Source organism: Megascapheus bottae, chromosome 5, assembly GCF_031878675.1.
Source record: "Megascapheus bottae isolate mThoBot1 chromosome 5, mThoBot2.hap1, whole genome shotgun sequence".
In the NCBI taxonomy this organism is placed as follows: domain Eukaryota; kingdom Metazoa; phylum Chordata; class Mammalia; order Rodentia; family Geomyidae; genus Megascapheus; species Megascapheus bottae.
The window spans coordinates 48038836-48066439 of record NC_143513.1 but is presented as its reverse complement, the minus strand read 5'-3'; the positions used below and the strand labels follow the sequence as shown (position 1 = coordinate 48066439).

The 27604-nt window shown below is 36.1% G+C and overlaps 1 protein-coding gene across 10 annotated transcripts in view; it reads right to left on the bottom strand.

The window, feature by feature from the left end:
- Positions 1 to 27604, bottom strand: part of Cdk14 (cyclin dependent kinase 14) — a 468058-nt gene that overhangs the window by 329739 nt on the left and 110715 nt on the right. For all 10 annotated transcript variants that reach the window (XR_016535529.1, XR_016535528.1, XR_016535530.1 and 7 more), the window contains one exon: positions 16490 to 16584. Coding sequence is in view for 5 of the 10 variants with exons in the window: in XM_090333066.1 (XP_090189192.1) it covers positions 16490 to 16584 (95 nt within the window). In the remaining 5 variants the exon portion in view is untranslated. The remainder of the gene's footprint in view (positions 1 to 16489; positions 16585 to 27604) is intronic.

The following is a 27604-nucleotide window of genomic DNA, read 5'->3' as shown; positions in this document are numbered from 1 at the left end:
TAGGCACCTACCATAATACATGCAATCTATTTGGACCATTTGGGTTTCAGATACATATAATATATATGTATATATATGCATATATATACATTAAAGTGATAGAAACTGGCTTATTTCAAATTTTTTCCAGGATTACTCTAAGGAATAAAGAAAAAAATAGCAGCTGATATTCACAAACCATGAAAAACTGCAAGTGTGACAGTAGTACAAATAAGGAGTTTATATATATATACATACATATTTATACATATATATAACAATTTTATAAAGCCAATTCTATCATTTACTATTTTTCATGGCTAAAAATATAGTCAATATTGGCTTTTCTCATTGCCCTTTTTTTTTTTTACCACTCTCAACTACAAAGAGGAAAAGTAGTATCAAAAGAGTTACATGGATGACAAGTACTAGTGGGGTTGTGGAGAAAGAGGAACCCTACTTCACTGCTGGTGGGAATGTAAATGAGTACGGCCATTCTGGAAGGCAGTTTGGAGATCTCTTAAAAAGCTGAAAATAGGAAGTGGCACTGTGGCTTGAGTGGTAGAGCAGCAGCCTTGAGTTGAAAAGCTCAGGGAGAGGATGTAGACTCAGAGTTTAAACCCCATAACAAACTAAAAGAAAAAAAGAAAACCTGAAAATAGACCTTCCCTACGATCCCACCATAACACTCCTGGGCATCTACCCTGAGCATCATAACCCAAGATATGATAAGGACACCTGCTCAGTTATGTTCATCTCTGCACTATTCACAATAGCCAAGCCCTATTACAGATGGATACAAAAAATGCGGTACATATAGACAATGGAATTCTACATACTAAACAGACAAGATAAAACAATGGCATTTGCTGGGAAGTAGATGAAACCAGAGCGAATCATGGTGAGGTAAGTCAAGAACAAAGGAACTAAAGTCTCAAGGTCTTCTTGATATGTGGATATTAGATCCAAATAATACAAGAGCAATGACTTAATACTCGGGTATTCAAGGTTATGGACATGGTCTTGGAGATAGGAACATAGACATAAAAATCTATGATAGGTTGCAATATTTCACCTTGTTATCTGATATATTTTATATATACTTAATTGGTTATTTGAAATAGGATAGGGAAGGAGGGAAATCAAGATGACTGGGGGTAGGAGGGAGGGAAATGGGGACTATGACAAGAGAAAGGGTATCAATATTTGTGAAGTAATGTACCTTCTATCTGGTGACTATAATATAACCCTTCTATTAATTACAATAAAAATCTATGAAAAAGTCTATGATAGGATATATATACTCTATAGACATAATGTTATATAGATTGATATGTATGTATAACATACCAACTCTCAGCTTAATTTAAATTATGTTCTAAAATCTATGTGCCAGTGATTGCATATAGACATTACTTTCTTGAATATTTCTTTGTTAAATGAGACATTTGAAATATGATGTAAAAATCAGTGTTAAATCTTTCAAAAAAAGATAAAGAAAAATTTACAAGGAGAAGAAAAAAAGAGTTACAAAAATAAATGTTATTTTTAAAAATCATAATGTGGATTAAAAAGACAAAGCTCTAAACAGACTATCATGATGTAATTATTTTAAAAGAACTTAATTAAAACAAGCTCTTGTTTTTTTCCCCCAATTCCCTAGGGTCACTATCCCATTAGTCTCCTAAACATATTTAAGAAAACCCTTTTTTAAAAAAAGCTTAAATTTTATTGTAAAAGTGATGTATAGAGGAGTTACAGTTGCATGAGTAAGGTAATGAGTACATTTGTTTCTGAACAATATTATCCCCTCCCTCATTTTCTCCCACCCCCTCCAATCTCTCTCCCCCTCAAGTTGTAAACTTCATTTCCAACATAATGTCTAGTGTGTATCACTGCTGAATTGGTTCGCACTTTGTCCCATCATTTCTGTGGTTCTCTTTCCCTTCCCCAAATCAGATAACGCTATACAAGACAAATGATACAGAAATGAAAAACAGTGACAACAGGGGATAAACTGTAGGGGGGGGAGAGAAGAAAGAAAAAGGAAGTAAATGCCAGCAGTAAACTTAAAATTTTAAAAAGAAAAACCCTCATTTCCATTTCTTGGAGTTCATTTCCACAAACATTATTTTATATGGTCATATGCACACAGCTACTGAGCCATTGTGATCCTCGCCAAAGAATACCTTCCTTTGTTCTGTGTGATGAGGAAAAGACTTTTAATTGAAAAATGTCATGACTTTGTCTCAGAATTCATTTTCTGAATATTTGTTATCACTATCTACCCATGGTTTCTCCTCTCCTTCTTCTTCCCTTCCTCTCTTCTCCCTTTCTTCCTTTCCCAACAAGCCCCCTCCTCCTATTGTTTCTCTCTTTTTCTAACTCTCAATATAACAGTTCAGTTATTTTATCTTCACTATTTTATTCAGAAAGTACATACATACAATTATTTTTTTCATTGTTGTTGTTGACAGTCATGGAGCTTGAACTCTGGTCCTGGACACTGTCCCAGAGCTCTTCAGCTCAAGGTTCTACTGCTTGAGCCACAGAAGCACCACTATCAGTTTTCTGGAGATACGAGTTTCATAGATTTTTATGTCTGGGCTGGCTTTGAACTTCAATGGTCAGGTCTCAGCCTCCTGAGTAGCTAGGATTACAGATGTCAGCCACCAGCGCCTGGCTTTATACACACAATTTTATAATTTAATAATCTACCACATTTTATTTAGGGTTTTGTTCCAAGTATCGTCAACTCTATACAATTTAGCATTGAAACCTTCCAAGAACAGGTGACTTGGAAAAAAATTTTAATTGCAAAGGCTATTTCCTTCTCATTAAGAGTTTCTCTTCCTTTGGGATACCAATAGGCCTCATTTGTAACCTTACTTACTTAGTTTCTCAGTATCTCAATTTTCCTGTTGTTTTTCCTGAGAGATTTGATCACATACACAACAAAAGCCTTTAGTTCCTCTTTTGCTTCCTGACTGGGGGCTAAGGGGTAGAGGGACTTTTTAATGTCTGTCTGACTGCTAAAATACATTGGAATTCATTCTGTGGTCTACCCATCAGACCAATTAGGAACAATTTCTATCTTATTCCCCCCTGGATTAGAACAGGGATTTCAACTATTAAACAAAGTGCCTAATGTTTACAATTTTCCCTCCCCTCAGACAATGCTTGCAAATCTATAGGATCACTCTTTTAAACCTTAGAAATAGAGATAGTTGAAAACACTGCAGTACCAAAGAGACTATTGAGAAGTAGAGATATAACAACCTTTTGAATTTTCAAGGAATTTGTTTATTCAGGCAAGTTTCCTGGAACTCTAGAAGGGACAAAATATTACCCCAGGAACCAATCATTAAAGATGAAAACTGTCTCTGCTGGCCATCTTTAAATCATGTCCTCGCTGTCAGAGATTTTCAAGCTCAAATATTGTACTGAATCAAAACCACTGACCTCATATAAAGTTTTTACTTTTCAGATTCTACTTAGAAAAAGAGATATGATTCTTCACTGCTTCATGATAAAGCCATACATCAAATCTTAAAGTTGAATTTGTCTAGCAAACAAATCATATTTAGGGAAGGGCAAACCATGCACTTTAAGATCTTCTCAACATTACCTTTTATATTTCTAATCCTAAACTCTTCAAAGATGTGATGTCTCTCCCTTATTTCGTCTAATGGCATGACATGTACCATTTGTAGGAGTTGAGACTAAAAGAATGGAATCATTTCACTAAAATACACAGCTGTTTCATTGTGTTTACTTTGAACTTCAATAGCATCTAATTCCACCCAAGCCTCAGCTTACTTATTAACTCTTGTTTCAGATGTCCACCATGTAAACTATCTTGCATATTTCCGAGCCTTTCATTTAAGTTATAAGAGACAAAGAAATTCAGCAGGTACTCTGAATTTTACACTGACCAGTAGCTAGTTCACAAAAATCATGACGTCTGATCTCCAGATGTTGTACCCCAAGCACACTAACTCTTTTCATTTAATTACAAATCCTCAGTGCAGAAATTTTCAGTTACAATCACAAACTACTCACCATTCCTTTAGTCAATTAAAAAGATGATTCTGAATATTCATAATAAGGTATTTTAATCTAATTTAGGGATTTGGCAAGATATTTTATTAATTTTCCACAAGCATAAACAATTATATAAGGACCAGAGGCCAGTGGCTCATGCCTGTAATTCTACTCAGGAGACTGAGATCTGAGGATCTCAGCTCAAAGTCAGCCTGGGCACAAAAAGTGCATGAGACGCTTATCTCCAGTTAACCACCAGAAAAACAGAAGTGGTGTTGTGGCTCAAGTAGCAGAGCACTAGCCTTGAACAGAAGAGCTCAAGGAAAGTGCCCAGGCCCAGAGTTCAAGCCGCATAAATAACAAAAGAAAAGAAGTATATAAGGAATATGACTCATGAATTATCATCCAAATAAGAACAATATTTCAGTAAAATTAAACACTGTTAACTATTGGCCCAAGCTGGTACCCATCATCCAGGAAATTGAGGCAGAAAAATCACATATTTCAAGTCAACCTGTCTCCCCTTCCCCCCCACCAACCCCACACATAAAGAAAACCACAAAGTAAAGTTCCTTTCTATACCAATCTGTAGCAAATCCTTATTCTTCCAGAGAATGTATCTTAAAAACTTAATAAGGTTAATAAATGAACTCCAGGATAGGGAAATAAAAGATTTATCCTTGTGATTGTTGTTTTCTATTTATTTTGCTCTTTTTCTTTTTTCTTTCCCTTATGGTTTATCCTCTATTGTTGCTGTATCCGACTTAGGTACCTGGTGTATTGTATATACATTTGTTTATTTGAATCAGGGAAGGAAAGGGGAAAAACAATGTTTAAGAAGTAATATACCAAGTAATGGAATTGCTGGGTCATAGGGGAGCTTTATGTTTAGTCTTTTGAGGAACTGCCATACTGCTTTCCATAGTGGCTGAACGAGTTTGTATTCCCACCAACAGTGCAGTAGTGATCCCTCCTGGCCACATCCCCTCCAGCATCTGTTGTTACTAGTTTTCTTGATCCTGGCCATTCTAACTGGAGTGAGGCAGAATCTTAGAGTTGTTTTGATTTGCATTTCTTTTATGACCAGAGATGTTGAGCATTTCTTCATGTGTCTATAGGCCATTTTGATTCTTCTTCAGAGAAGACTCTAAGTCTTTGGTCCATCTTTTAATGGAATGGTTGTTTCTTTGGAGATTAGTTTTGGAGTGATTCAATTTTTTGAGCTGTTGATATATTTTAGATATGAGGCCTTTGTCCGTTGTGTGGTTGGTGAAGATCTTCTCCCACTCTGTAGGCTTCCTGATTAGTTTACTAGCTATGTCTTTTGCCATACAAAAGCTCTGCAGTTTAATGCAGCCACTTATCCAGCCTTTCTCTGATTTGTTGTGATTCTTGGTCCTTATTAAGAAAGTTTCGACCTATGCCAAGGAGGCCTAGTGTATTTCCTATTCCTTCTTGTAAAGTTTTCAGTGTGTCAACTTTTACATTGAGGTCTTTGATCCATTTGGAGTTAATTCTAGTGCAGGGTGACAAAGAAGGATCCAACTTTAGTTTTCTGCTTAACCAGTTCTGCCAGCTCCACTTGTTGAAGAGGCTATATTTCTGGCTCCCTTTTCAAAGATTAGGTGGCCATAGGTCTGTGGTTTAATATCTGGGTTCTCAGTTCTATTCCATCGGTCTTCAGGCCTGTTCTTGTACCAGTACCAAGCTGTTTTGATAATTATAGCTCTGTAATAGAGTCTAAAGTTTGGTATTGGCATTTACCCAATTATCCAGAAACAAGGGTATACTAAATCCACCAGCACAACAATGTTCATTGCAGCACTATTTACCATAGCAAACATATGGAACCAACTTAGATGTCCCTCAGTTGATGAGTGGATCAACAAGATATAGTATTTGTACACAATGGAATTCTATGCTGCTGTCAGAAAGAATGACATTGCCCCATTTGTTAGGAAATGGAAAGACTTAGAAAAAATCATATTCATGAAGTAAGCCAGACTCAAAGGAACTTAGGCTCAATGGTTTCCCTCATTTGTCATAAGCAGTAGAAACCTTGGGCTCTCCTAGCAGAGAATTGCAATAGAGCAAAACCTTGATACAAAAGGCCATATAGTATAAAGCTAAATGAAAGGATCTCTAGGATTTAGAAACATAAGCCATATAATGAATGATTGTTGTTGTTAAGGTACTATGTTATCTCTCATCTCTTTTGCTATCCCTTGGTTATCTCATATTGTTACAGTATCTCACTTTGTTACCTGATATATCGGATATATTTGTATTTGGTTATTTGAAATTGGTAAGGAAGGGGGGAAAACAAGATGAGGGTTGGGGGTGGGGGGAGGGAAATGGGGACCAAGACATGTGAAAGGGTATCAATGTATGGGAATTAATGCACCATCTATCTGGCAAATATAATGTAACCCTTCTATTAATTACAATAAAAAATATATGAAAAAAACCCTGCACAAACAACATAAAATTGAATATCTGTGGAAGAGGAACAAGAAAGAGTTATTGAAGGGATTGAATGTAATCACAGCATATTGTGTGTATGTATGTATATAAATCTCAATAAAATTTCCATATTGTACATCTTTAAAAAATGTATTATACCCACTACCTGATGAATGTAACTGTAACCCCTGTATACATCACTCTGAAAATAAAATAAATTTTTTAAAACAAATAAAGGGGATCAGAAAATACTAAAACCTCTGTGTAAAGGAAAGAGCACAGAGCTGAGGAAAACCAGAATAACCTGTAATCCTTGCTATTCAGGAGGCTGAGATCTGAGAATCGTAGTTCCGACAGTAACACAGGCAAGAAAGTCCTTAAGACTCGTTTCCGATTAGCCAGCACAAGGCATAGATAGAGCTGTGGCTCAAGTGGTAGAACACTAGTCTTCAGCAAAAACATTCAGATAGCGCTAGTCACTAAATGCAAGCTCCACACCAGTATGCACACATGCACACGGACACACGGACAAACACACACACATACACACACACACACACACACACACACTAAAATAAAATAAAACAGGAAAATAAAATCTACATTCGTATGAGGCTTTAAAATGTTTCTACACTTCTTTTTTATTCAAGAATCTATTAACATTAATTTTTATATCGTATTTCAAATGACATGTTTAACAAACAAGTATTCAAGAAGGGAATCTCTATATATAATCACTGGCACTTAATTTTTAGAACATATTCAAAATTAGGATACACAACTACATAGACATAAAATCCTATGACTCTATGTACATATTTTTTTGTTTTTTTAATAAAGAATTTATTAACATTGATTTTTACATCATATTTCAAATTACATGTTTAACAAACAAGTTCAAGAAGGGAATCTCTATATACAATCAATGGCACTTAGTTTTTATAACATAACCAAAATTAGGCTAAGGGTTTGTATATCATACATATTAATCTATGCAATAAAACATTAATATGTATCTATGATATACAAACCCTTCGCCTAATTTCTACACTTCTTAATGGTTAAATAATAATCCATTGTGCATATTTAAACAGATATATGGTATATTTGTTTAGGTATGTATATGTACATATATACTATACATAAACATACACACACATATATACATGTACCTTATAGTAAAATACTCTCAATTCCATTTTCCCACTGTTACTTATTTTCTTCATAATAGCACCAATAAATTGGTGCTTTATTAATTTATAAAGCAGTTTATGTGTAGAATAAATAAAAAGAAAATATTAAAGATATATTTTATCTTGCTTTAGTATTGTCTAATTGCCTTCCCTTTAAAAAAATATAGATGAAAGTTTCTGTCTTATATGATCTTCATTCTGCATAGAGAATGTCTTTTCCCCAGTGAAGGACTCCCTCAGTTTTGCTGGTCTTAGAAAGTTTTTACTACTTCACTTTCAAAGGATAAATTTATTAGATACATCATTCTAGAGTAATAGAGGTTTTCTTTGTTTATTTCTTGAATTTCACCTCAACCCACTTTTGTTACTTACCAAATTTCTGATAAGCCCAATATGATTGTTGTATAGAAGTTTCTCTGCAAGCATGGTATTTTTTCTGTCTAGCTCCTTTCAAAATTTAATTTTCTGTGTTTTGTGTATATGTGTACATATGTGTACATATGTGTCTGGCATAGTGTTGTTCTCTGAGCTTGATAGATCTGACGCATAGGTATTGGTTATTAATTTTGGAAATATGACTACTAGTATTATTTCAAGTTCTTTTCCATAACTTTTCTGATATTTTAATATGTATACCTAATTTTTTTTTATATTTCCCCCACCGTTCTCAGATTTTCCCTTTCAACTCCCTTCCTCCTTTGAGTTTGGTGATTTTATTGACCTATCTTCAAACTCACTAATTCTTTCAGCTAGGTTGAGTCTGCTACTGGGTATATCAAAGGTATTTTTTCATTTCTGTTAAAATACTTTTTTTTTCTTTTGCCAGTCCTGGGCTTGAGCTCAGGGCCTGAGCACTGTCCTTGGATTTTCTCAAGGCTGAGGCTTGAGCCTCAGCACCACTTTCAGCTTTTTTGTATGTATGTGGTACCAAGGAATCGAAACCGGGTCTTCGCGCATGCTAGGCAAGCACTTTAACCACTAGGCCAAACTCCTGGCCCTGTTAAAATACTTTTTATTTCTAGCCTTTTCCTTTGATTCTCTGAGTTTCTCTCAGCTCACATAACACATATTTTCTTATATATTGTCTCTTTTTTTCCCACAAGAACCCTTAACATACTAATCATAGTTGTTTCAAATGTCTAATAATCCCAACATCTGTCTGATATCAAAGAACAGCTATAGTGACTAGTCTTTTATGTTTTTTCTTGTCTTTGGAATGTTTTGTTATCTTTGGTTGAAAGCCAACCACATAAGAACTTAGATTTGTAAGAATTGGGCTATTTCTCCTGTATGTTATAGTTCAAGATATAAGAAACTATATATTTACTTTGGCATTGTTTTGCTCATCTTCTCTTGATTCCCATAGCACTCCTACTCAAAAAAAAGTATTGCTTCTAGCCAAAACACACTGCCTGAGATCAGTATGGTGTTACAGTACACTGTTAGCATCTACTACCCTGTGAGTACTGCAGCCTTCTGAACAATCCTAAAATCTTTAAGAAGGATGGTACTTTATCCTTTCACATCCGCTTCCTTCCCTGGATACAGTGCTTCCTATACACTTTCTGGAAACTCTGACCACTACCCATCCATTCAGGTGAGATAGGAAGATTACAGAGAATAAGGATAGAGGAAATTTCCATTGTTCATCTAAGATAAGGCTCTGGAGAATGGGCCTTTGTGCACAGGAAACTGAGAATATTTTTCTTATTGCTTACTCTTGCCATTCCCATGCCAAAACCACAAGGATCTGGCGAGATCTCTACAATGAGAACATACTGAGATCTTGGAGGTGAAGCCCCAAGACTGTGGCCTCCAGAAATTCTTATGCTTAAACATGCACACCCTGCAATTCATCAAAACTAGTATCACCTTGCTTTTATAATTCCAGTACTTATGCTCAAGGAAAGTAGATTTTGGCTATGTTTACCTGACTGCTGTGGTCACGACAGAGTTTAGAACAGTGGCTAAACCTGCCCCAATTCTCTGAATAGTGGGAGAACTCATTGATTTTTAATGTTGTGCATATTTTTTCTCTGTAAGGAAAAGATTCTGAACTCCCAAGGCCTTTACCAGCTAGAGAGAAAGCCAAATGTCTCTATTATATATCTGAATGCTTACTCAAAGACATGGTTATCATTGTATCAGGAAATCCAGTTGATATGAAAAATCAGTACTGCCTTCCAGTAGTGTCAGGAAACCATTTTTGTAGTGGGTCCTTCATATTCACAACAAGCTGTATGTAATATCACTTTAAGCAAAAGTGAATTTTCTGCTGACCCCTTTCCCAACTGCAGATTCAAGAGAAAAATAAACAATTGTTGTTTTAAGTCTCTTCTGGTGGGATTCATTTGCAGTAGTATATAATACAATACATGTAGAATAATTATACTATTTTCAAGTTCCCACAAGCTTTTCAAAACTCAACCTATGTTACTTGTCTCCATACAATCTATGCCACTGCTCTTTCTGCTTGCCCTGTATCACCAAGCTCTTCATCACTAACCCTGATCTGAAACTTCTCTAGCCTCCTTTTTACCTGCTTGGTGGCAATTCCTCGAGATCTAAGCATAACTATTACATCTTCCTATCTATTTAAGTCTATCTATCTAAAGTATATCCATTCTCATTTTATTCAAATATATATAACCTACCACTCATAGTTTTCTTTTCCTTCATACTACTTGAAATTACAGCTGACCTCAGTGGGTTAATCAAATTAATTCCAATTGCTTAATTTCTGCTTCCTATATTAGATGAACAGGCTCAACAATGGAAGGAATTTAGATGAACAGGCTCAACAATGGAAGGAATTTGTCAACTTTGTCCATCGCTATTTATTGCTTGACCACGTAAGTATACTGAACACAGTAAAGACTTAATAAACATCTCAGGAAGAATGTGGCCTTTTAAATTGATACTACCTCTATGCTATTCCTTGTCTCAATATCACTCCTGATATTTTAGATCAACTGATTCTTTGTTATAGGACATCAGTCTGTGACTTTTTGCAGCATCCGTGGCCTCTACTCCCTAGATGTCAGTAACACCAGCAATCACCTCCCAAGCTGTGAAAAACAAAATTCCATTAACAAAGCCCCATCAACTGTATCCTGTGAATAAAAATCATTCATAGCTGAGAACTGCTACTTCCACACATCCAAATTTAAGGTATAAGAAAAATAATAAGTAACTAAGGAATATGGGTATGGTTAAACTTGAACTCAATCTCAACATATTATTTTCCTAACTTTCTTCAAAAGTTACCTAAATTGTAGAAGAGTGATTTTTAAGAGCCCTGACCATGTCAGAAATTGAAAATTACTACATTAACTTCTTCAAAAAGAGTTCTGAAGACACTGGAAAATTATTCAACCTAAAGAATGAAATTATATAAAAAAAGAATGAAATTATATTATTGATAGGGAAATGGATGGATCCAGAAACCATCATCCTGGGTAAAGTAAGCCAAGCTGAGAAGGCCAAAGGACATGTTTTCTCTCATGTATGTATATTAAGCTTAAAATACATGTTAAAGCACATACAAGAACAAGTATGTGTGTATGTGTGTGGGTGCATGGATCAACATGCCTAAGATATGATAAGTGCGTTGTGAGACACCATGACAAAACTCCTTTACAAAAACTAACCTCCAAAGTAACAACCATCCCATTAAAAAATGGGCCAAAGACTTAAAGAGAGTCTTCTCTGAAGAAGAAACAAAAATGGCCTATAGACACATAAAGAAATGCTCAACATCTCTGGTCATAAAAGAAATGCAAATCAAAACAACTCTAAGATTCCACTTCACTCCAGCTAGAATGGCCAGGATCAGGAAAACGAATAACAACAGATGCTGGAGGGGATATGGCCAGGAGGGATCACTACTACACTGTTGGTGGGAGTGCAAACTCGTTCAACCACTATGGAAAGCAGTGTGGCAGTGCCTCAAAAGGCTAAACATAGAACTCCCCTATGACCCAGCAATTCCACTACTTGGCATTTACCCAACCACCCAGAAACAAGGACATACTAAACCCACTAGCACAACAATGTTCATTGCAGCACTATTCACCATAGCAAAAATATGGAACCAGCCTAGATGCCCCTCAGTTGATGAGTGGATCAACAAGTTGTGGTATTTGTACACAATGGAATTCTATGCTGCTGTCAGAAAGAATGACATCGCCCCATTTGTAAGGAAATGGAAAGACTTAGAAAAAATCATATTAAGTGAAGTAAGCCAGACTCAAAGGAACTTAGGCTCAATGGTTTCCCTCATTCATCATAATCAGTAGAAACCTTGGGCTCTACTAGCAGAGATTTGCAATAGAGCAAAACCTTGATACATAAGGACATATAATGTGAAGCTAATTGAAAGGACCTCCAGGATAGTGAAACAAAAGCCATATAATGAATGATTGTTGTCCTTAATGTACTATGTTGTCTCTCATCTCCTGTGCTGTCCCTTGGTTATCTCATATTGGTATAGTATCTCACTTTGTTATCTGATATATTGAATTTATTTGTATTTGAATATTTGAAATTTGATAGGGAAGGGGGGAAAACCAAGACGGGTGGGGGGTGTGGGGGGGGAGGGAAACGGGTACCAAGACATGTGAAAGGGTATCAATGTATGTGAATTAATGCACCTTCTATCTGGCAAATATCATGTAACCCTTTTACTAATTACAATAAAAAAAATAAAGCAAAAAAAAACTCCTTTACAAAATTAACATGCATTTTAACACACACACACACACACACACACACACACACACACACAAAAGAATATTAGGAAGGAAGTTAAAACAGTTCTTGTCTGAGTTGTATGCGTTAGTAGGAAGAGAAGACAATCTGAAAGTGGAATCGGAGGTGATTATAGACAAAATACTTTATAAACATGTGAAAATGGAATGATGAGACTGGTTTTAGAAGTGGGGAAGAGAGAATAGAGAAGCGATTACGAGCTAGAAGCATTGTATACATTAGTGGACTTGTCCAAATTAATCCCATATGTACAACTAATTGATGTCAGTAAATAATAAGCAAAAGAAGGAATATTTTGTGATGATACTGACACCTCAGGTATTTGCTGATGACAACAAGTGTCATTGATGGGTGTTCTGATGTTTGCTAATCAAATAATCAAAGAACCCCGAAAACAAGTGATTTAACAGTGGCCAATACATGTAAACATAGTTTAACAGGAAAGTTATTCCACTATAATTTAGTCTAATAATTGAAATCATACTTCTTTCTTAAACAATAACCTCACTCTCACTTGTCAAAAAGATTAAGCATTGTTTTATCTGCACCATGCTAACTGAAAACAGCTGTACCAACAAACATGACTCGAATGCCTGCATTCTTCATCCAAAGAAAGTCAGGGCTGAATCTACAATATGAGTAGGTTTAAAGGTTTTAAAAAATAAGATCAGCAGATGTTAGTGGATGGGCTATTATCTTATTTGGACGAAGTATGACTAAGAACCCTACTTTTTCAAATTTTACCTATGTATAGTAACAAACGTCTGAAAATCCCATCAGCAAACCTCATTTACTTCATTAGCTACCATTTCAAAAACTGGTGGGACAAAGAGTGAAAAAAATGCAGCAATAATACTCCCTAGACATATGTTGAAAATGAACTATGTAACTGTGGGGGAGGGGAGATCAGAGGAAAAAATGAGAGAAAATGAGAGAAGAGTTGACACTGTTCAAAAAGAAATGTACTTAGTACATAAGTTATTAACTACAACCTTTCTGTACATCACCTTTACAATAAAAACAAATAAATAAAAATATTTTAAAATCCAATTTCTTCTCTGGTACATTGTAATGACATTTTTTGCCAGTCCTTGGCTTAAGCTCAGGGCCTGGGCACTGCCCTTTGACTTTCTCAAGGCCAGAGCTCCACCACTTGAGCCTCAGCACCATTTCTGGCTTTTTTCTATGTATGTGGTACCGAGGAATTGAACCCAGGTCTTCGTGCATGCTAGTCAAGCACTCTACCACTAGGCCAAACTCCCAGCCCCTGTAATGACATTTTATACATGGAAGTACAAACTGACAGTGATTCTAGTATAACAAAACACCTTTTTCACATACCACAACTAAAACAGGGTCATATGCTTAAAATCTCTCATAATAAGCTTAGGTCAATTGATCCCAAGTCCAAAAGACATCATTGCAGACGGAATGAGGAATACAGGGAGCCTCAAAATGTCCTATAGCAGACCTTATAAAATAATCATATTTATCTCTCTTCCACATCAAGTGAACAGGTGACCTCTGGAGATACTGGAAGTCAGTAATACAATGTAGGTACCAACACTCTAAGATTGAAACTTCAATAAATCAATGTTTTCCACCTGGGAATTTCTGACTTTCCAAATTCTCCCAACTTCTCCTGATAGTGTTTCAATAGAGTTGACCTTCAGGGCAAACAGTAAGAGCCACATCTTTAATCTCACATATTCTGGAAAGGTGGTTAACTGTTATTGCCTTTCTTCTTGCTGCTGCTTGTTTTAATTAACAGCATTTCTTTCCCCTATTTCTCCTGGGGCTTTCAAGAGCTCTTTGAAATGTATTTAGTATATTTCAGTCTGGGCTTGGCTAGTCTCTCAATTTATGAGGTCATTTAATTCAAGTTCAATTATTCAGCACAAATTGGCAGAATGAAATGCTAAAAGAAGATTGGCAGTTTCAATCACATAAATCTCCTGTTACATAAAGTGAGCAAATTCCTCTATTGTTCTTATTGACCTCTGAGATAACAATTTACTGCTGGCAAAAACCAGTGTGGGCAGGCTTCTTTTTAGCAGCATAGCCAGCTTCTGCAGGCATGAAGTATGGCAGCTTTACCTCAACAGAAACTGGAGATAAGCAGAGAAACTGACCGGTGATCAGGGCCACCTGGAGGATGAGTGAGATGGAATAAGCCCAGACTCCAGTTTCAGAGGCCCAACAAAGAGCACATTGTTCTTTCTTGAAAGGCACACAATACTGAGAAGCAGCTAGCCTCACATTCCCTTAGACTCAGTAAGGGAGAGCAGTCTCCTAGCTTTACCCTAGCATCTGCAGGGGGAGGAGGGTGCCACCAGCAGATGCCACTACACAGAAGAGAAAGTGGGTCTGTCCTGCATCTGCTCATCTCTGGCTGCTGAGGTAGCTAGTGATTTTAGCTGTTACTTCACATCACTCAGGATTTCACAGGTACCCAACTGCTAATCCTTCCTAATTATCTTGCTTAAAGCCAATTCCATTTTAAAACTCAAATACTTTTGCTTGTATCAAAATTCATACAAAATCAAAATGAATCTGTCTTCAGGTTTTAACAAATTTAGTTCACTAACCAAAAAGGTGAAAATCTTATTGTGTATGGTCCTGGGGGGGATAAGTCATGAAAGAGAAAGCCATGGCAAGGATCCCACAAGGACACACAGTAATTAGAAAAATAATTTATAAGCATGTGAGTGGCTTCCCCACTCGGTCACCACTTCAGAGCACAGATTTAAAACAATGTAGTCAACATCACCTTTCCTTTCTGTTTATATATGCCTTTTGTTATTTTATGTAGGCCTTTCTTAATGCATTCTAGCTTACAGAGCATATATGACATTCCAATTTAGGCAGAATTATTTCTGTGCATGCACCATCTCCTCACAAGATTAAGTGAGTTTCCCAAGGGCCACATCTTAGTTATTTCTTTTTACCTGTAACACACACACACACACAATCACTGGCAGAAAACGGCCCCCACATTGAACCGGGCTCTTTAAATTATGTAGCATGTTGGGTCCACATCAAACTAACTCAGCTCTCAAGTCAAGCACAGCACACATACCAGCTGCTGTTCTTCGTCCTGACCTTGGCACTTTAAAGCAACCAAATCCAGGCAATCTGTCATCTCTTAAAGCAAGTGAGTAGGCAGAGACTTTCATCTCCACTGGAAGAAATTAAATCCTACATATGAGCAGCAGACTTGAAACTACTGGAAAAATGCTGACAAGATAAATTTAGGCCTGCTGGAGTAAAACCTATCAATGTCCAGGGCTATTGTTCTCAGAGATTACAGGGGTTCCTTATGCAATGATGATGAAAGGGCATGTACAATGATGCCAAAGCTAGTAGGAAGAAAGAAGAGGGGAAATATGTAAGTGCTGCTTTGTAAGTGAATGATTTTTTTGAAAGATGGAGTAAAAGCTCAACTTAAAAAGATATCAAGAACAATAATACATTGGTTTTTTATCAAATCATTACTCCTATTCTCAAGACTAAACCTCTAAGATAAACTAATGACATTCTTCATCTGGAAATGAATTTTCATAAGAGGCTTCCAAACTCACTGACAGATAAAAGAAACAAACTTGGGGATAGGAGTAAAACAGAAATAAATTAAACAAGTCTGCAAAACTCTTTGCTAACAGGTAAAACTAATTCTACAGGCTTCTATACATGTTTGGGAAAAGTAAACAGAAGTAAACTAAATTACAATAATTAAAATATGTGAATATTCAGTATTAAGATAGCAGACACACCTATAATCCTTGCCACTCAGGAGGCTGAGATCTGTGGATCACGGATTAAAGCTAGCCCAGGCACTAAAGACCCTGAGACTTATATTACCAATTAACCACTAAAAACTAAAAGTGGCGCTGTGGCTCACGGAGTGGGGTGGTAGCCTTGAACTGAAGATCTCAGGGACAGTGCCCAGACCCAGAGTCCAAGCCCCAGGACCAACAACAACAACAAAAAAGATAGCAGACACATTTTTAATATGGAATATTAAAAAAGTACAAACTTACTTGCTTTTCCCTTTGTAGACTGTAGCATAAGATCCTTCCCCTAGTTTTTCCAGTTTTTCATATGAGTCAGCTTTTCCAAACTTGGGACTTGTTGGCTAAAAATGAAACAGAGGGAAAGCAAAACAGACTGTGTTAATTTACAATAAATATTCTGATTTTGCTGAGAATATACAGATTCTATCCTTTGTTAAATAACTGTTTCTGATGTAATATTTTGTCAAAATGTAGTAAACACAGTACAGATCTCAAAACATTCAAATGAGCACATGTAGAATTAAATTTACCCATAATCTAGTTAAGGAATCACTGTAAATATTTTAGTATTTCATTCTTCAGTGCATTTTTACAGGTGACTGCTTTTCTATAGAGATGATATCACACTACAAATACTGTTTTATAATATGCCCTTTTAAAACTAAATATATTAGAATATTTTCCATATTGTTATTTAATCTTACAAATTTAGGGCATGTAAATCGTACCCATCATACTACATGGATTTGGGCATTCTATGATCTTAGAACAATTCCTTCCTTCCCTCCTTCCCTCCTTCCTTCCTTTTTTTTTTTTTTTTTTTTTTGCCAGTGTTGAAAGACGAACCCTGGGCACTGTCCTTGAGCTTCTTATGCTTAAAGCTAGCATTCTACTATCTGAGCCACAGTGTCACTTCTGGCCTTTTTTGTTTATGTGGTACTGAGGAATCAAATCCAGGGTTTAATGCATACTAGGCACGCACTCTGCCACTAAGCCACATTCCCAGCCCCTTAGAACCATATCTATATTTCATTTTTGAAAATTATATAAAAATCAAATTTTATTAACCACTAAGTTTTATATTAGGATAATAATGATCACCTATTATGTATTGTCATACAGCTTTCTAGTTATATCAGAATACTATCTGATTTCAAAGATCATTGCATAGTATTTAATCAAGGGCACACCTCTATACTATGTTATGATAATGTGAATTCTCAAAGATGAATATTTAGACATAACTAGTTACACAAATGCAACTCTTGTTTATACATAAATCCACGCTTAAGTTTAGCTGTAACAAAATTACTCCTCAAGCAATGTTACAGCTTATCATGCCCAAAAAAGTACTTAGTGACCACATCATTTGTTTGTTTAACTCCTACCTCAGCTTTGATCTTGGTGCAAGGGAAGAGCAATGTTGTTCTCCAAGAGAGAGAAGCATTACTTAAAGATATTATGAAAGGAAAATGACATTATAAAAGGATAATATATATTTATATTGTCTTAATTATTATAATTATCTAATATTATTTTAGATAATTATAATTTTTTAAAAATCTCACTAGAAAGATCATGTGATCACTTCCAAGAACATTTTTAGTCAATGTTACTAATTACTGAAACAATTCATAAACCACTAACTTTGAAAGTGTAGGGAAATAAATTCTTAAAAATTGTTTATAGAATGCCAGATATGCATAGCTGTTGCCTGCAATACTATTCAGAAAGCTAAGATATGAAGTGTTATAAGTTAAAGCCAGCTGGCTAAACTCCATCTTCAAAACAGCCAGCAAAAAATGAGCTGGTTGGTAAAGCACTAGCTGAGCAAGCAAGCCAGCATAAGGAACTGAGTACAAGCCACAGTAACAGGGGTAATGGTGAGTTTGTAGACTAATATACATGAGCTTAAATGTAGACTAATATACATGAGCTTAAATGTTATTCTGAAGTATATTTTTAATTAATTCACTTTATTGTTAGAGAGGCAATGTACAGAGGGATACAATTACATAGGCCAGGTAATATTTCCTTTTGTACAATGTCTCTTCTGTTCCCTCACTCTCTTCTAGTCCCTTCCTGTCTCTACCCAAGAGTTATATAGCTTACTTTCATCAGTATCCAGTGAGCTCCATGGCTGAACTTTTTTACTCTTTTCCCCCTCAAGTTCTGTACTGTATTCTTCCTCCACCCTCACAAAGATATACATATGAATATACCACATGTAAAGACAGAATCCAAAAATCAAAATTAAAAACTAATTTTTGTAAAGAGAGATTACTTGTTTCCATATTCTGGAGTACATTTATATATATATATGTAATTTTATGTAAATATAAAGAGGCACATAGGTATTGTGCCTTTGTGTTTTCTCCTAACAGTATCTCATTCAATCTTACTGTGAATGACTGTCTAGACTGCTGTATCATTTATCATATCTCAGTGTAGTTCAAGTTCCATCCATTTCCCTACAATTCCACTGTGTATAGGTACCACATCCTTGGACTCTTTCATCTATTGTGGCGCATCTGGCTTGTTCTGTATCATGCCTATTGTGAACTGTGTGATAGTGAACATGGATGCACAGGTGCCCTAATCCTATCCTGGCTCATGATGCAGATGCCCAGGCAGGACAAGTATGACTAGATCATAGGGAAGATCTGTGTTTAGTTTTTTGAGGAACCAGCAGACTGCTGTCCAGAGTGGCTGTATTAGTCTACAGTCCCTCCAACAGTGCAGTAGTTCCTTTTTCCCCACATTCTGCTTCCCCCCAACATTTGTTCTTGTTTGAATTCACAATGTTGCCTAATCTAATCTGGGATGAGATGGAATCTCAAAAAGTGTTTTGATTTGCATTTCCTCTATGGCCAGAGATCATGAGCATTTCCTCATGTGTTTGTTGGTCATTCTTACCTACTAATTGAGAAGTTTCTCCTTAGCTGCCTTGTCCATTTAATGATGGGCTGATTAGGCTTGGAAGGGGTTAGTTTTTTTTTCAGCTTCTTGTATATATACGATACTAGACCTTTCTCAGATGTATTGCACATAAAGACCTTCTCCCATTCTATTAGCTATCTTTCTACTATAATAGCTCTGTACTTGGCTATGCAAAAACTTTTTATTTTTATGTTGTCCCACTTGTCTGTTATACCCCTGGGACTCTTTCATGAAGTTTCTTTCGCTACCTACATGTTCTAACATTTCTCCTATTCTTCTTTGTAGTAATTTCTAAGTTTCAGGCATGGTACTGAGGTCTTTGATACACTTTGAATTGATATTGGTACATGGTGACAACAAGGATACACTTTTAGTTTTCTGCTTGTGGATGCACGGTGTATTTTTAAAGTACTTTGCATGAAAAACAAATATCCCACTATTTATGTGGGATTCTAAGTGACAAGTTAAAAAATGAATCCTACTACCTTCTCCCTTCCACCTATAACACCTTCAAAATGTGACTGAAAAGATATTTCAAAAATAATTACTTAGAATCAAGGAAGGAAAATGGGAAATAGACTGTTACTGTCTAAACAGGAATCCTAAAAGAGTGAAAGAAATTAAGAGCAAAACTAGAGAGAAAACATTACTAGATAGCATTACTAGACAAAAGCTGCAAGGACCATTAAGGACAGAGGACACTAATGAACAGTAAGCACACAGCGTCTTCCCAAGGAAGGTACAGGAACATCTGCAAAAGGCTATGATGGAGCTGGGAGCTGCTGGCTCACAGGCTCATGCCTGTAGTCCTCACTACTTGGGGGCTAAGATCTGGAGGATCATGATTAGATGGATCATGGGAGAAAAGTCTAAAAGAGTCCATCTCCAATTAACTAGCAGTTGAACAGGGGGAGTGGTTCAAGTGATACAACTCCAGATATGGACAAGAAACCTAAGAAATTTGGGACCTGACATCAAGCATGGCAAGAGGTAGGGGTGAGGGCAGAGGAGGCACCGAAGAATTTGGTGCTTAGACTAGAAAGGAATAACAAATAATCAGTTAACTTATATCCAGAGAAAAGGCAATGTCCAAACCATAACAACTGACTTTTCCACAGTCAATAAAAACAAGGAGAAGGGAGAATAAGCTGACACCAACTCTCAAATTCAAAGATTAGTATAAAACAATCACAAATCACTTTAGGAAAATCAACACTCTGAAAGAGTAGAATAAAATATAACAGGTAGATAAACTGGAACCTTAGAATTAGAATCAAGAGGTTAATGATAATAATTATCAAAACATAAATAACCAATGCCTTCAAAAAACTTGGAGAAGATTAACAGCTTCTTAAATGTGAAATCAAAGACCTTAGGGTTGAAATATATCATCAATAAACCAACATTTAGTAAGTGGTAAACAGACTAGATATATTTTTTAAAGTTATGCCAGATGCGGTAGCTCTTGCCTGTAATCCTACCTACTCAGGAGGCTGAGATCTGTGCCAGCCCAGGCACAAAAGGACCTGAGACTCTTATCTCCAATTAACCTCTACAAAATTGGAAGTGGGGTTTGGCTCAAGAATAGGGTGGAACCCTTGAGCTGATGAGCTCAGGGACAACGCCCAGGCCCAGGGGTAGGGTGGTAGCCTTAAGCTGAAGGCTCAAGGACAGCACACAGGCCCAGGGGTATGGTGGTAGCCTGGAGCTGAAGAGCTCAGGGACAATGCCCAGGACCAGGAGTAGGGTGGTAGCCTTGAGCTGAAGAGTTACCAGTCCAAGTTCAAGAACAACCCACAAAAAAAAAATTTTTAATAAGATCAGTGTTTGGACAAAATTCTCGCAGAAAACTTACAGGGAACCTGTATCTATTTTTTTACATTAACAATAGCTGCAAAATTTATTACTGGCAAAACTGAAAAAGAAAGTTTGTTTTTTTTATCAATAACACTATATTCAGAGTAAGGACAGTGTAATTTTATCACGCATGGGAGTAAATACTTAAACATAAAGATTCATGTTATGTCAATATAAGACTCAGTTGGAACAATGGAAGTTTAGGAAACTATGAACAGTAGGAAAAAAGAAATATTATATTGAGATTTCTGAATCACAATAGCCCAAATGCACAAATTTTAGTGTGTTTCTTAACTCTCAGCACAATCACTAGGTTATGATAAAAATGAGATGCTAAACCTCAAGTAAACTGAGGAAAAAAGGAATAGAAGACAAATGCAAAGAAGGAAGAAGAGGTTAAGGAGTGTGAGGTTAGGAAGTCTTAACAGATCATGGGAGATAAAATATCATCAAGTAAAAAGAAAAGTAAATTCAGCATATCAGTCATTATAATAAACATCAATGAATCTCCTGCCCCTAGTAATAAAAACTGACAGTATGTTAACAGCAACAGGAAAAACTAAAGCAAAAAATGTAACCTTTAAAAGAAAGAAGTATAATTCAACATATCAGCAGGAGCAAGGACAAGAATCACATGATTATCTCAATAGATCCATCTGACAAGATCCACACTCCTTTATGCTAAAAGCTCTGGAAAAACTAAGAATCTATGAAACATTCCTCAGTATAATAAAGGTTGTGTATGACAAACCCACAGCTAACATTATACTTAATGGCAAAAAGCTAAAGCCATTTCCTCTAAAATCAGGAAGAAGACAAGGATGCCCACTCTGTCCATTCTTCTTTAACATAGTATTAGAATTCCTAGCCAGAGCAATAAGGCAAGAAGCAAGCATAAAGGGGATCCAAATAGGGAAAGAGGCAGCAAAACTTTCCCTGTTTGCCGATGGCATGATTCTGTATTTAAAGAAACCTATAGACTCCATTCCAAAGTTGCTTGAGCTGATTTGAAACTTTGGCAAGGTAGCAAGGTATAAAATTAATCCTCAAGGGGCTGGGAGTTTGGCCTTGTGGTAAAGTACTTGCCTGGCATGCACCAAGACCCAGGTTCGATTCCTCGGTACCACATACATAGAAAAAAGCCAGAAATGGTGCTGAGGCTCAAGTGGAAGAGCTCTATCCTTGAGAAAATCCAAGGACAGTGCTCAGGCCCTAAGCTCAAGCCCATGACTGGCAAAAAAAAAATTAATCCTCAAAAAATCAACTGCCTTCCTATATGCCAACAATGACAGGATCAAGGCAGCAATCAGGAAAGCAACTCCTTTTGTAATAGCCTCAAATAAAATAAAATATTAGGAATTAACTTAACTAAGAATGTAAAGGACCTTTTTGATGAAAAGTTTAAAATGCAGAAGAAAAATTAAAGTAGAACTGAGGAAATGGAAAAATCTCCCATGTGACTGGATTGTAAGAATTAATATTGTGAGAATGGCAATCTTGCCAAGGGCTATCTACAAATTCAATGCAATGCCCATCTATATCCCAATGTCATTATTTTTGGTTTTTGCATATATTTTTATTGTAATTAATAGGAGGGTTACATTATATTCACCAGATAGAAGGTGCATTACTTCACAAACATTGATAACCTTTCACATGTCTTGGTCCCCATTTCCCTCCCCACACCATCACCCCTCATCTTGTTTTCCTACCTTGCCTATCCAATTTCAAATAACCAAATACGCATAATATAATATATCAGATAACAAGGTGAAATACTTTAACAATATGAGATAGCCAAGGGACAGCAAAAGAGATGAGAGATAACATAGTACATTAAGGACACTATATGGCTTTTGTTTCTATATTGAGGAGATCCTTTCATTTAGCATCATACTCTATGGACTATGTATCAGGTTTTGTTCTATTGTAAATATCTGCTAGGTGAGCCCAAGGTTTCTACTGAAAACTTTACAAGAACGAATAGGAGATACACTAGGTCTCCTTGGCACAGGTCAAAACTTTCTTAATAAGAACCGAGAAACACAACAAATCAAAGAAGGTCTGGATACGTGTGACTGCATTAAACTGCAGAGCTTCTGTACGGCAAAGGATATAGCTAGCAAATTAACTAGAAAGCCTACAGAGTGGAAGAAGGTCTTCATTAACCATACAACAGACAAAGGCCTCATATCTAAAATATATCAACAGCTCAAAAAATTGAATCACTCCAAAACTAATCTCCAAAGAAACAACCATCCCATTAAAAGATGGACCAAAGACTTAAAGAGAGTCTTCTCTGAAGAAGAAATAAAAATGGCCTATAGACACATGAAGAAATGCTCAACATCTCTGGCCATGAAAGAATTGCAAATCAAAACAACTTTAAGATTCCACCTCACTCCAGTTAGAATGGCCAGGATCAAGAAATCTAATAACAACAGATGCTGGAGGTGATGTGGCCAGGAGGGATCACTACTACACTGTTGGGGGGAGTGCAAACTTGTTTAACCACTATGGAAAGAGGTATGGCAGTTCCTCAAAAGACTAAACATAGAGCTCCCTTATGACTCAACAATTCCACTAGTTGGCATTTACCCATTTTTCAGAAACAAGGACATACTAAAGCCACTAGCAAAACAATGTTCATTGCAGCACTATTTACCATAGCAAAGATAGGGAAGCAACCCAGATGTCCCTCAGTTGATGAGTGGATCAACAAGATGTGGTATTTATACACAATGGAATTCTATGCTGCTGTCAGAAAGAATGACATTACCCATTTGAAGGAAATGGAAAGACTTAGAAAAAATCATATTCATGAAGTAAGCCAGACTCAAAGGAACATAGGCTCAATGGTTTCCCTCGTTTGTCATAATCAGTAGACACCTTGGGCTCTCCTAGCAGAGATTTACAATAGAACAAAACCTAGATACATAAGGCCATGTCAAATGATGCTAAATGAAAGGACCTCCAGGATACAGAAAAAAAGCCATATAATGAGTGGTTGTTGTCCTTAATGTACTATGTTATCTCTCATCTGTTTTGCTGTCCCTTGGTTATCTCATATTGTTACAGTATCTTACTTTGTTATATGATATATGGGTATTTGGTTATTTGAAATTGCGTAGGGAAGGGAGGAAAACAAGATAGGGGTCAGGGTGGGGGGAGGGAAATTGGGGCCAAGACATGAGAAAGGGTATCAATGTATGTGATATAATGTACCTTCTATCTGGTGAATATAATGTAACCCTTCTATTAATTACAATTAAAAATATATGAAAAAAATTTTAAAAAAATATTTGTGTTCATGCTCGGAAGTAGTGACAGGATTTCGACTTTTAAATACTATTAGAGAAATATTCATGAAATACAGAGCAAAAATATAACAGGAATTTCTACCAAAAAGAATGTCTACTAAAATTTAAGTATTAATTAGTAATGCTACCAAATTCATATTCTGAGACTAGCAACCCTTCCTACAGCATAAACACAGAAAGAAAACTTAATTTCACCCTAAACTTCATGATTTTGTTACTTATTTTTTTATATTGGTGGGGGGAACACACTGGAGCTTGAACTCTGAGCCTAGGTGCTATCCCTGGGATTTTCTTTTCTGTGTGTATGTGGGTGTGGGGGGGAGGGGTGTGTGTATGTGTGTTTGTGTTTTTCTTGCTCAATGTTAGTACTTTACCACTTGAATCACAGCTCCTCTTATGTATTTGTGGTTGTTAATTGGAGAACAATGTCTTATAGATTTTACTGCCAGGACTGGCTTCAAATCTTGATCCTTAGTTCTCAGCCTTCTGAGTAGTTAGGATTATAAGCATGAGCCATGGGTGCTTAACTTGTTGCTATTTTTTTTTTGCCAGTCCTGGGCTTGAAATGAGGGCTGGAGCACTGTCCTTGGACTTTCTCAAGACTAGAGTTCTACCACTTGTGCCACAGCACCACTTCCGGTTTTCTCTATGTATGTGGTATCCTGGAATGGAACTCAGGTCTTCATGCATGCTAGGCAAGCACTGTACCACTAGGCCAGACTCCAGACCCCGGTTGCTAATTTTTAATGAAATATAAAACAAAAACAGGACTGTTGCCTTCTAAAATCACAATTGCTAGAGCTGTGTAACACTAATATAAATATATAAATACAAACTGCAGCAGAAAGACCAATTAGTCAGAGACCATACATACATCAACTTTCAATTAAGCTTTTCCTCAAAGCAAAACCCATCTACTTAATCCATTCTTATCCCAGAGACAACAGTAGCAAAAGCATTAGCAGTATTTTAAGAACGTATCACATACACACACACACACACACACACACACACACACACTAGCTAAAGTTGCCAAAATGCTATAGGTTTTCACAACAAAGCAATTGTTTTCTCATAGTTCTTGAAGCTACAAGTCCAAGGTCAAGAAAGAAATAGGTCTCGTTTCTCCTGCACCCTTTCTCTTATATCTTTAAAGAACAACCTTCTCTCTATATCCTCACATGGTCTCTCCTCAAAGTCTCTTTATCCATTTCTTTCTTTCTTCTTTACAGGGAATCAGTCACATTGAATTAAGGTCCTATCCCACTGACCTCATTTATCTTAATCATCTCTTTAAAGTCCTTCACTCTGAATATGGATGCATTCTTAAGTGTTGAAGTCTGGAATTTCAATATAGGAATTTGGGAAATACACAATTTAGCCAATAAATGAGATTAAACAGAGGATTTCAAGTTTTAGTGTAGAAAATAGGGGAAGGAAGAGAAGAAGAGTTGAAACATTATGAGATGTTTTTCTAGGAATCAATGAGTTTCAGTGTGATATGCTAATTCTGTGAGTTTCTAAGCATTCTAATAATTTAGTATCACTCATATTCTTCTACTTCAAGAAACTCGGATGACCCAAACCATATATTAAGTTGAATCAAGTAAACCTTAATGGAAAATTACACTCCACATTGCCTGACTAGTCCTGTGTGGGTTCTGTTCTCATGCATTTTTCATCTCGAGGAAACAGCTTGCGAATGTCACACTTTACCATCACCCTCCTGAGCCCAAGTTTGAAACAGAAATTTTAAAAAACTATATTAAACTTCAGTATAAAATGATCTTCAATGGGGAAAATATTGTGTTCACAGTTCCACTCTAAATTATTTAAAATCAGAATGAGAGGTCTGTGTTTGGTTTTGTGCTCCTTAAAGAATGAATCCAATTTCTTTTTTTTTTAAGTAGCTGTAGAAAATTATCTTTTAATTCCTATCAGGCAATAAGTTGCTAATACACATTTAGAGCATGTACAAAACACAAACATGCAAAATTGGTAAAAGAATAAAGCCCAAAATTTCCTCTTCTAAAAAAAGTAAAAATAATTTCCTAAAAGTTATGTGCTGTATATTCCACAATCTGTCACATACATATACATATACATATACATATGTGTGTATAAATTTATTTAGCTTAAGACATAGCCCAAACTATTTTTAAAAAATGAATTGTGGAAGTTTAACCACAAGAAGAATTTTCTTGTTATAAAAGCAATTTCCCACTTACTTGAAAGAAAAAATAAGAAAAGATATTAGCTAGTAAACTTATACGCATTAACTGTCATTCTTCAAAGGCATTCTATAAACATTGCAAGAGCAGAAAGTTAATATTATGTCACATTTGGTGGATAACACACAGATATTTGCCTGTGAAACTGATATGCAGACATTGCAGAAATAAACTGTAATTGACGGATCAATGGTGCCAGCTTCAAAAACAAATTAAAAATTACTTTGAGGGCCAAGAGTTTGGCCTAGTGATGGAGTGCTTGCCTAGTTTGCAAGAAGACCAGGGTTGGATTCCTCGATACCACATGCATAGAAAAAAAAAAGCCAGAAATTTTGAGGACGCTCTAGCCTTGTGAAAGTCCATGGACAGTGCTTAGGCCCTGATCTCAAGCCCAGGACTGTCAAGAAATAAACAAAAAAATAATTAAATATTACCCTTCTCTACAAAATGCCTTAAATACTAAGCCATGTCCAAAAGATAGTCTAATCTTTGAGAGTTTCTTATAAAGTTTCCCATTTTAAGTATAGAGGAAGTAACAGGACTTGTAATTACATATAAATAAGGAAACCAAAGGCAAAATCTTTAAATAGGCAAAGTCTTTAAAGAGATCAATAACAAAATCCTTCTCATCAAATGAACAAAAAATAAGAATAATTCAAAAGGAAAGATCCTATTTGTTAATAAGGAAAGGTGAGGATAATGCTCCAGCTGAACAGTTTGCAATGTGTCATTATGCATCTCAGTAACTCTAGTTCATTGTTTGTACAATAACAACTACTAATACATATTGTAAGGCTTACCCGGAACCAGGTTTACTTCATACATAGTAACTATATTTAAGTCCTATAATAAAACATGGCATTAGTTCTAGTCCTAGCCTGATAAAAAAGTGTGAAATACAAAACATGGGAAATAATGTAATTCACATAAGATCCTGTTGCAACTGCCGAAACCTGAATTCGAACAAAATATGAATTAAGAGCCAATATTGTTATCCAACTAGTATAATCTAG